Source organism: Gymnodraco acuticeps, unplaced genomic scaffold, assembly GCF_902827175.1.
Source record: "Gymnodraco acuticeps unplaced genomic scaffold, fGymAcu1.1, whole genome shotgun sequence".
NCBI lineage: Eukaryota > Metazoa > Chordata > Actinopteri > Perciformes > Bathydraconidae > Gymnodraco > Gymnodraco acuticeps.
This window is the reverse complement of record NW_022990238.1, coordinates 9,029,201-9,040,160: the sequence shown is the minus strand read 5'-3', so window position 1 is coordinate 9,040,160 and position 10,960 is coordinate 9,029,201. Positions and strand designations below refer to the sequence as shown.

At 39.0% G+C, this 10,960-nt stretch overlaps 1 protein-coding gene across 3 annotated transcripts; it reads left to right on the top strand.

Annotated features, from left to right (window-relative positions):
- Positions 1–2,165: 2,165 nt before the first annotated feature.
- phospho1 (phosphoethanolamine/phosphocholine phosphatase 1) lies at positions 2,166–10,757 on the top strand. 3 transcript variants are annotated; one of them, XM_034220122.1, is made up of 3 exons: positions 2,177–2,381; positions 2,835–2,899; positions 8,005–10,757. In XM_034220122.1, the coding sequence occupies exon 3, from the start codon at positions 8,052–8,054 to the stop codon at positions 8,817–8,819; it is 768 nt and encodes a 255-aa protein (XP_034076013.1). In that variant the 5' UTR covers positions 2,177–2,381; positions 2,835–2,899; positions 8,005–8,051; the 3' UTR covers positions 8,820–10,757. The 3 variants fall into 3 exon arrangements, with proteins under 3 accessions (XP_034076010.1, XP_034076013.1, XP_034076011.1); XM_034220119.1 differs by having other exon boundaries at positions 2,166–2,899; XM_034220120.1 differs by lacking the exons at positions 2,177–2,381; positions 2,835–2,899 and adding an exon at positions 3,242–3,256 and having other exon boundaries at positions 7,829–10,757.
- Positions 10,758–10,960: the final 203 nt, after the last annotated feature.

Here is a 10,960-nt window from a genome sequence, read left to right as displayed (position 1 = left end):
CCAAGAGAGAAAGGATTGTTCGAAGTATAATCTCACAGACTACCTCTCCTTTCCTAGAAATCCATTGTTACTCAAGCAGCTTTGTTAGTCCATTAACAGTGTACCTCTAAAGAGGGCCACATTAAGACATTTGTTCTTCCCCAAATGCAGTGTGCGCTCTATCTACCAATGAGTCACATAATCCTCTTAATAGCGCTGAGCGGGCCGATGGGAAGAGAAAAGTGTGACTCACTGATTGTGAGTGGGTGGTCAGGTACCGAGGCTCACTTCATGAGCAGAGGAGATAATAACACACTGTCTGTACATCTCCATTCCCATTTGGGTTTGAAAATAGTCTGCCACCCCAGCTGTTAGTCATTATGCCTTGTGGTGTAGGAGCAGGGAGGCTGAGTGTCAGCAGGCAGATAAGGAAAGGAGGGCTTCACGCCGTGTCTTTCAGACGTTTGCTTGTTGCTCTGAAAGTTTCTGTGCGGTTCATTAACACTATTTGCAAGGATTTGTCTAACAAAACCCAGCTGTGATGCTAATGTTTCTCTAAATGAAGACACCATTTTGTTCCACATTTGCAATGATGGATTACTTTGGATATACCTAATTGATTTGATTCCAATCAGTTTCTCAGATGTGATGCTGCTCCGTCCTCATTACCTTTTCTCACAACTGAGGTATCAGCGTTTGTCCTGGCATTTTTCCGGACCTAAATACTGATCCTCATGTCAAAGGAGGAAGTCTTTAGACATATATTGCATCAGGACATCTGAACACTGGAGATTATTCCAATATTTTTCTTTCACTGCCCTAGGTTCACCGCCATGCACAATGTTTTCAATCAATCAATCAATCAATGTTTATTTATATAGCCCAATATCACAAATGTTACATTCGTCTCAGTGGTCTTCACAGTTTGTACAGAATATCAGTATGACAATACGACACCCTCTGTCCTTAGACCCTCACATCGTACAAGGAAAAACTTCCGGAGAAAACCCAGTTTAAAGGGAAAATGGGGGAAACCTCAGGGAGAGCAACAGAGGAGGGATCCCTCTCCCAGGACGGACAGACGTGCAATAGATGCCGTGTGTAAATTGAAAAGATAATACATTTGCAACATAGGTAGTCCAAATGTTTGGAAATGCATGTGTGTATAATAGGAAGATGAATCCACGAGGATATCCATCCAGGACCACAGCCACGAGTCCACGACTCGCGATCCAGGACCGCAGGATCATCCATGACTCGGGATCCCAGCGTATATAGACACCAAAAAGAAAGACATTTGGGGAAGCTGGGTTAATCGGAACATGAGAGTACACAGGTATAGACAGAGAGAAGGAAGAAGTAAGATGTCCCCCGACAAACTAAGCCTATATCAGCAAAACTAGGGGCTGAATCTAATCAGCCCTAACTATAAGCTTTATCAAAAAGGAAGGTCTTAAGCACACTCTTAAAAACGGATAGGGTGTCTGCCGCCCGAACACAAACTGGAAGCTGATTCCACAAATGTGGAGCTTGATAAGAAAAGGCTCTGGCTCCCATTGTACTTTTAGAGACTCTAGGAACAACCAACAACCCTGCATTCTTGGAACGCAATGCCCTAGTAGGACAGTAGGGTATAATAAGTTATTTAAGGTAAGATGGCGCCTGCCCATTAAGGGCTTTGTAGGCGAGAAGAAGAATTTTAAATTCTATCCTGTGTTCTATAGGGAGCCAGTGTAAGGCAGCCAGAACAGGAGTAATGTGGTCCCTTTTCCTAACTCTGGTTAGTACACGAGCTGCAGCATTTTGAATCAGCTGAAGCGACTTGACTGACTTCTTGGTACACCCTGATAATAAGGAGTTACAATAATCCAGCCTTGAAGTAACAAATGCATGGACTAGTTTCTCTGCATCGTTTTGATTTTATTCCAATCAGTTTCTCAGATGTTTCCATGACACCTGGCTCCAAACACAACATCTAAAAATACAAAAAAATGCATGTTTACTTTGTGTTTTCTTAGACCTGGTCGTGTTTATTCTTCCAACGGTCTCCCCTTTTGTAAATAGGCAACTGCATTTGAAAGTTAGCAGTCTGCCTTGAGACACACATCATTAATAGTTCTGCAGATATATTCAGTAAACTGAATATTTGCACTCTGTCTTTTTCCCTTCCTCCCTTTCCTCCCATAGCTATCCCACTCTCTTCTTGAAAGTATCGTGCACGCGCTCAGTAGGCTGCTATTAAATGGGCGGACTTGTAGGCGCGGTCACGTCCCCAGCGGCTGCGGTGTGCCTGTCTGTCATATATAAGCGCGCGTACCACCGGCCGACAGGCGGAACTCTGCCTCACTCCGAGAGTGGACCGGACCGACACCGGGGATCATCGGAACACCGCTCCTGACACAGTAATGCATTTTGCGAGAATGTATTAATCTGTTGCATGCCGGGCATTATGCTGTTGCTTCTTGTTATTTTATTAGAAATAAACGTAAGCAGACTTACCCCATTATTAGTGTTGGAGAATAATTAATTAATTGTGCTGTCGATTGAAATATAACCCGTTTTCCTCAGTTTTTGAAGAATTTTACTTTTAAAATACATTTGCATCCATTATATAGCCCACTTAAAAGAGAGAGCCTCGTAAATATGTCGTTAAACTATAGACCTAGTTGAAATAGGCATATTATTCTCTCGTGGACATTATTGCAGGCTATACACAACTTAATTAGACATTAAGCACAGGAGTACTTTATATATTATTCACTACTCATCATACAGTCTATGGTCATTGGGACCAATTATATTGTTGCACCCCACCATGTAGGCCTACCAGCATTCACTGTTTCCCCTCCATACAGACACAACGGAATCAGGAATCACGAGTTCAGCCGAAATCCCGGACTTACTTTACAAACAGTCGAAGGTAGGAGTACACACACACACACACACACACACACACACACACACACACACACCGCCTGTTCCTGTAAATATGTTTGCTGGCTTGCAGGATCTGCATATTTCCCATGTTTTCCCAGATTCGAATTTAATCATTCATAGCCCATTTCCCCAGAATGTTTACCTGTTGCTGCAGCAGGATGACCCCCCCCCCTCCTGTTCGTAGGCTACCTTTGTTTAATAAAGTCCTTCCCATTTCTTCAAACCCAAGAGCTGCTGGTTTTACTTTGAACTCTCTTTGCTTTTCTCTATTAGGTCGTACAATTGTTTCTACTCAGATTATTATGCTAATTCATTGTTTTAAATTAATATTAAACTCCCCTACACTCAAAGAAATAACTCATTGGATTAACTCAATTTTATTGTTGGCAGGTTTTCCATCCAATAAATATATGTGGCACAAACTCAAACTAATGGCATCCATGCAGTATAATGTAAATGAGTTAGTCCAACTCAAATTTTTCAAATAGAGTTTAAGTAAAATGATAACATTACCTTTATGAATTTAAATAATGCTAGTCCACCTAAATCCTATTTAATTAATTGAAAATGAAATAATGAGGTTAAATATAATTTAATAAAAATGTGTTACACATGATAGAAAACATGGTTTAGTTTTTTTTATTTTTAAATTCACATTATTCAAAACAATCCTCCATTCAATACAGTCTTTTTAAAATGAATGAATTTACACTGAAAGATGAAAAACATTTCTGAAAGATAATACCATTTTTAAAATGGCAGAGAAATGGAACTCCTATAATTAACTTACAAATCTCCCTTTGCCAAATACAATGAATACAATATAACAGGGGTATGCACTGCTCTTCTAACAGGACAATAACACATAACATAAAGAGTGCACTGCAAACACCAACATATGGAAATAGTGTTACAGTGTGTTGAAACAAATACAGAAAAGCACAGAACAAATGATTGATATAACGGCTCAATCTGCTCTGATTAGGAAACTCGTGAATAAAATGACAACAATGAACTCATGAGTCACTTCTTTTTCACATTTCAATCGAACAACTTGATCTTCAGACTTTCGATTTTACCATTCAGCTTGTGCCCATCCAGATTCATCACTACCTTCTGCATGAACTCGAAGGTGTGTTTGAGGTTGTCCGGAAAGCTCAAATCCAGGGCATAAATAAGTCCCAATAGCATGACAAACCCCACAATCACGCTGCCCAAGTTGTCCATGACTATATTGCCTTCGATGACAATTCCCACGTCCTCTGGCTGCCCATCCACATCTCTTTGAAGTGTGTATATGCCCATGACTGTGTTTGCCATGTCCCTCTTGGCATCTTCAGAGGCAGAGGCCTGAACAAAGACACAAACATACAACATATGTGTTAACTAAAACCTGAATTACTACATTTTATAGAAGCAGATTTACTTATGTGGCTCTCCTAATTGATCAAAACAGTTTTAGACTAACCCTCTGGTATCACTCAAATGTACTACCCTATTTGGCCACTCAGGATAAAAATGTCCACTTTCAAAAACTTGAATGATAAAATGATATGATACAAATATTATATTTAAATATTTTTCCCCCACACTTTTTGGGAAGTGTGGGAACATTTTTTAAATGGACAATTAGGGTAATTTGTACACAGTGTATTCGAGACCGATTAGAAAAATTGAAATTCCAAAAAGTATCTAGAAAAAACACAAAATCATTATAGCCAAATCTGATGTGAAAAATTACCAATTTGGACAAAAATGTCCGAGTGATACCAGAGAAGGTTAGGACCTCCAACACAGAACTAAATTAAGCTTGAAAGAAAATGTTTGCATAAATAAGTTATAAAGATATATTCCTGTATGTTCTGTTTGATTATCAACGTTATCTTATTTATTAATTCAGGTATTATTTGTTTACGTCCCTACTTAATAATGTAATTTGTTGTTATTCCTGTAGTTAATTATGCATTTACCTACTTATTTCGATATGTATTTGATTATTTATTCTTTAATAATTTATTTCCTTGATTTATGTGATTATGTAATTATTCCTTTAACAATTTAGTAATTGCTGCATTCACATACCTTTTTAAACATGAATCTATTGATTAATATATTTCAGCATTTATTTATTATTTTATTTATGTATTTATTCAATTATTTATAAGTTCTTACATATGTATTCATGTCCATATTTATTTATTCATTTATAGATGTATTTATATATAAATGTAAATATTTATTTCAGCATTCATTTATTATTTGTATTTATTTCCAGATATATTCATGTTTTAATTCACATTTGTATTTATCAATTGTATTCCTATGTTAATTTATAGATGTATTTATATCTGTATAAATGTATTAATTCACTTTTTTCTATATTTATTTTAACACTTGCCCGATGAAATTACTTCTGTATCTATTTATTATTATTTTTTTATTTCTGTATTTATTCATTCTTACATATATTCATTCCTATATTAATGTATAGATTTATTTATTTCTGCATGTATTTATGATATGTGATAAGATATTTAGATGTAAGCAGGGATAGGGTTGTGTGCCATATAATTTTCTTATTATAAATGTAAGTAATGGTGGTTATAATTGTGGGTAACACTGTTAACCAATACATTGAAAACATATTGTGATAAACATACCTGATACTCCTTAAAAAAAGAGTCTGGATCCTCGTTGAGGTAGATCGCGATGCTTCGCAGGATGCACCCCCTCTTGATGTGGATGTTTTCAAACTAAAGCAGGGGCGATAAATCAAAGACAATTAAGCACAATGCATGTGCAACAGAGCAGGTAGTTTACAACGTAGAGGGCTGTATCTGTCGTGTGTGTCCCTAAGCAGGACTCCTTACACCTACATTTCCACAATAAGCTATTGCCTTAAAAACACTATAAAAGCAGACAATTTCTTAAATGTGTTCATATGATCATGGACAAAAACAATACAGTGAAAAACGAGGTTCTCTGCATTTATACTAACCGAATCTGATATTGCAAGGGCTTCCTTGATTTTGTGCCCCTTCACTCCTCCTTTGGTCTTGAAGATCTTCAAGAGCTTGTCTGAGAAGTGGTCCAGCTGCCACATGAACTTTGATTGAAGTGGTGATGTTGTGATCCTCAAAAACTCCGCATTCACCTTAAAAATATTATTAACAAGCACAATACAACCAATTGTTACTTGTTAATTCTACTGGCTTTGGTGTTAGCTGTTTAGCATGAGTTTTGTATGTGTGATTTAAAAGTTTACTCCATGTGTCAAACGAACATGGGCAATCAGTATATGGACATGGATAGCGACAACTGCCCCTTAAATGTGCATGTGTCTGCCGGAAATGTTTTAACAACAAATACCTGCTAGCTAGTTCCAAACTGCAGTGTTTGCACTGCCACATGCATAACCTGAAAAAGAGAAAAAAGAGAATTAGCAATTGACACTGAACAACTGACAATGTCACAGATCAGCTTATGCAAGTAATGTGAAAGTAGCCGTGTACTTACCATAAATAAGAGGTTGCCCCAAGATGCTTGTTAATGCTGATCAAACTGCAAAAGACAACATAAATATATTAGAGGTGTGATTAAAATGCTTATATATTTGAATTTTCACAGACAACACATAATTGCCTAAGATTGCACAACCCAAAAAAAAAATGATAACAGATCACACTTTAAAATTAAGAGTCTAGTAGACATGTTTTATAAAGCAGGCCTACGTTTCTGCACAACTCTGGGTGCCTGCTTGTGAGTGAGGTAACCCATACAAGATTCACATATATATATTATCTCATTATTTATATTAAATATTTGGCAGTAAAAAACTAAACTCAACTGAACTCCTACAGAAACGAGTGGCTCCGCCTGTCCTCCTCTGCCTGCACTAAGGCCAGGAGAGAGATGGACAGACCTGCTGAGCTTTATGATAGAAAATGGCGGCGCTTACTCTTTGCATTTTTTGGTTGAATTTAAACTGAATTTCGGTGTACTGTGTTCAATGACAATAACGTTAAATCGAATGTAATATAATCTAATGATCTCCATTATCCAGTATTCAATGCTAACCGTATCTAGCAAGCTAGCTAACAAACCAGTTATCCAGCTAGCTAGCTTTACCTCGTGCACTTGAATTACTCTTTGCATTTTTTGGTTGAATTTAAACTGAATTTCGGTGTACTGTGTTCAATGACAATAACGTTAAATCGAATGTAATATAATCTAATGATCTCCATTATCCAGTATTCAATGCTAACCGTATCTAGCAAGCTAGCTAACAAACCAGTTATCCAGCTAGCTAGCTTTACCTCGTGCACTTGAATTACTCTTTGCATTTTTTGGTTGAATTTAAACTGAATTTCGGTGTACTGTGTTCAATGACAATAACGTGACATCTAATTTAATATAATCTAATGATCTCTACTATCCAGTATTCAATGCTAACCATATCTAGCAAGCTAGCTAGCTTGCTGTTTAGACCCAACTAAAAACGGAGCAAAATATAACACGGTGGTTTCAAATATTCTTGTCGATATAATGAAAAGGCATTAGGCCTACTTGGAAACAGGGAACATTCTAAACTACTAGAAAAAACAAATACTTACCAAATAATAGACTTTCCACCGTCAGTTTCACACCGTCAGTGTTAGACAAAAGGCGGCAAATGACAGAACGGATCTTGTGCATGCGCAAAGGTGATGTGCAAAGGGGCGGTCCCAAATGAAAACAATTCATTTTGAGTTGCTCTGTCTTAAATACATTTAATAAGTGAATTGATTAATGTAATTTGTGTTACACTAATGAACTATACTTAGGTTTATTTCTTAAATAAAAATATTTAAGTAAAGTGAAACAATTATTAATGTGTCAAGTCTAAGAAGGGCTTGAATCGTTTTTTTGAGTGTAACCAAAATTATTCGTTTATTTATGCATTGGTGTTTCCAGAAAGCGGAGAGCAGGAGTGGAGATTTGATTTCAGGAGTGGAGATTTGATTTCAACTGTAGTCCTTAAAGGTGTGGCATAGTCAATCATGGGGGACTCAATATTCACCTGCTGTTATGTCCCACCCCATCCTCCAGGCGAGGGGGACCCCCCTGGATCCAGGTCCAGGCGCTTAGAGATCACCATGGCTTCCAACTCGGCGAACATCTCCTCCGACAAGCGGTTCCTCATCTTCTTTGACTTTGATGAGACCATCGTGGATGAAACCAGCGATGACATGGTGGTGCAGGCCGCCCCGGGGCAGCACCTGCCGGACTGGCTGAAGGACACCTACCAACCCGGCCGATACAACGAGTACATGCAGCGCGTGCTGGCCTACCTGGCGGAGCAGGGCGTCACCGAGAGCGACATCCGCAGCATCATGGAGAAGATCCCAGCCTCCCCCGGCATGCTTACCCTGCTCCAGTTCCTCCGCACCCGGCCCCCGCAGGACTTTGAGGTGGTGCTGTTGTCTGACGCCAACAGCTTCTTCATAGAGTCCTGGCTCCGTCGCGCAGGGGCCCGCCAAATCTTTCACCGGGTCTTCAGCAACCCGGCCACCTTCAACAAGGACGGCCGGCTGGTGATGCGGCCCTTCCACTCGCACGACTGCGCGCGGTGCCCTAACAACATGTGCAAGCAAGTGGTGGTCAGGGACTATGTGGCCCGCAGGACGCAGGAGCGGGGCCGCCCGTACCAGAGGATCTTCTACGTGGGTGACGGAGCCAACGACTTCTGCCCGGCGCTCGCCCTCGGGCCCCGAGACGTGGTCTTCCCGCGGAGGGATTTCCCCATGCACCGGCTGATAACGGAGACCCATGAGGCCATGCCCGGGGATTTCAAGGCGGTCACGGTTCCGTGGGCCAGCGGGGAGGAGGTGGTGCAGCGGCTGCGGAGACTGGTGGCAGAGTAGAGACAGGGAGGGGGGACCATTTAGGGGCCAACTGATATTTAGTAATGTTCTCAGGTAAAATAGTCACACAACTTATTGTTCAAGGCAATACAAAATATGTGTATTGCTGTCAGTAATAATAATAGGCCTACATCATGTCTAGCTTCCAGTCTACGCACGTGCCTCAGTCCAGCCTCACGTTTTGGGTCAGGAGCAGGCGTGCACACATAGACATCAAAGTGGGCTTGAGCCCCTGCCCTTTTTCTTCCTCCAGAGAAAGTGCCGTTGAATATATATCTACTGCTGTTTGCACACAGTTTCCCCTTCCAAAAAGACATTGATTGAATACAAAAACATCAGGTCGGGAGATTAGACTGTGAAGTTCCGATGCTCTCTCTACCCTCCATTCCCGTCTCCCGCTCATCGGCAGTCACTTCTAACAGACAGGTGTAAGCACCTCCCACTTTGCAGTCCCATGTTATGCCGGCTTTTCTTGGTTTATTTTTAAGGTGAAATTACTAAACTGCCAGTGCCTCGAGTTTACAGCTAATTAGCTAAAAGACAATAACAATTATAGTTAACTAAGGCTACTAGCTAATGGTTAAGTTAGCTCAAGGTTTAGCTAAGGTAATTTATCATGGGCATGCAGGCTAATGTACTGTAGGGCTACTTAAGGGGAGACACTTAAAGTGAATACAGTCAAATGTGTATCTAATAACGTCATCACAATCGCCACAATGATATGCAAATTAGGCGTTAACTATAGGCCTAATTAAAATGCGCCAATTTGCATACAGTTACCAAGGCTTTGCAGGTGAAAAGGATACAACTAAAAAACACATCACCTCACAACTTCCCCAGATAGTTACTTACGTCAAGTCAGTATTTTCCCCTGCAATGTTATGTTTAAATGTAGATTAGCTTTAAATCTATAGATGAATTCTGACATGGTAGTAAAACGAACACCATTTATATGTGTTTCTTGGAAGTTTTATTTCCATTAGTGAAAGAAAACATGGAAGCAAAATAGACCAAAATACATGAAAAAACAATATTTTTGCCTGTAATGTCCTTAAACAGTAACTTCATAATGTTGATTGTTGGCTGCTCATTTAATAACTATTAATTTGACTAGTTTGTTGTCTGCTCTTGTGCTTAGTGAATACTAAAAAAGACCATTGTCTCTGTGTTAGCTGATTATTTTGTAGAATTCTGTTGAGTATTAAACAATTGCGTGCGTGTGAGGGTATTAAAATAAATTGGTCGGTAAGTCAGAGATGTGCAACTATATTTAACTTTTTTTTAAACTTTTTTTTTTTTATAAATGATTATGGGAAGTGCCCTTTTTGTCACTTGAGCACCCGCCCCCCAAAATGTCTGTGCACGTCCCTGGTCAGGAGGTCACTCCGAACAGAGGCCAGGGTTATCAACAGCAGGTAAATGATTAGAGACATGATACTGTAACCAAAGAGAGAAAATCAATGTAAAATCAAATGCTTTGTTGTATTTAAAAAAAATAATAACATCAAATAAGGGTAGCCTATTACTTTAAAAAAGTCGGGGTATTTGCATTAGAAATAGGCTACTTTAATTGAATGGGACATGGTACTTTTAACTAGTGTGCTACCTTTTCAAAAGCAATATTAAAATGTTAAAAGGTTATTTTAAGTGACGGGTTGCTTTTTATATCTATTGTATTTTCTAATCTGCATTTCTTTGAATATGAAATTATGTCTCAATATATAACATTTGAGTAACGTGCCATCTGATGGGCATTATGAGATCTACATGATGACCAAACAATATTTTCTGTCAACATGATTCTTAGAGTTGTCTAATATAGAAATGTATGTCGTTGTTAGTTTGTCTTACTTGTTTATGTCTGTTGTGTGTTAACTGTGTAGGTCAGGCCTACTGAGAAATAAATTACACCAGCAGGAATAAAGCCATCAACTGAAACCCTGTCTGAATTTATCATCAACCTCATCGACATCAATGTGGAATAATTCATATAGTCTATATACCCTAGAAAAGCCATATCTTACATTTGAACATCAGTACTTTTTTTGATGCTTTCCTCTGACATTTTAGGCAAGGTACATTCTTGCTATACCAATCGTGCACACAACAACGATACATTATGCACAAGTTACTAGAGGTGT

Excerpts from the sequence above, each read along its gene's own strand:
- phospho1 (XM_034220119.1), top strand. The coding sequence starts at position 2,758 with ATGGTCATTGGGACCAATTATATTGTTGCACCCCACCATGTAGGCCTA. Across the intron at positions 2,900-8,004 it reads TACTTTACAAACAGTCGAAG|GCGAGGGGGACCCCCCTGGA; the intron begins GTAGGAGTACAC and ends CCCATCCTCCAG.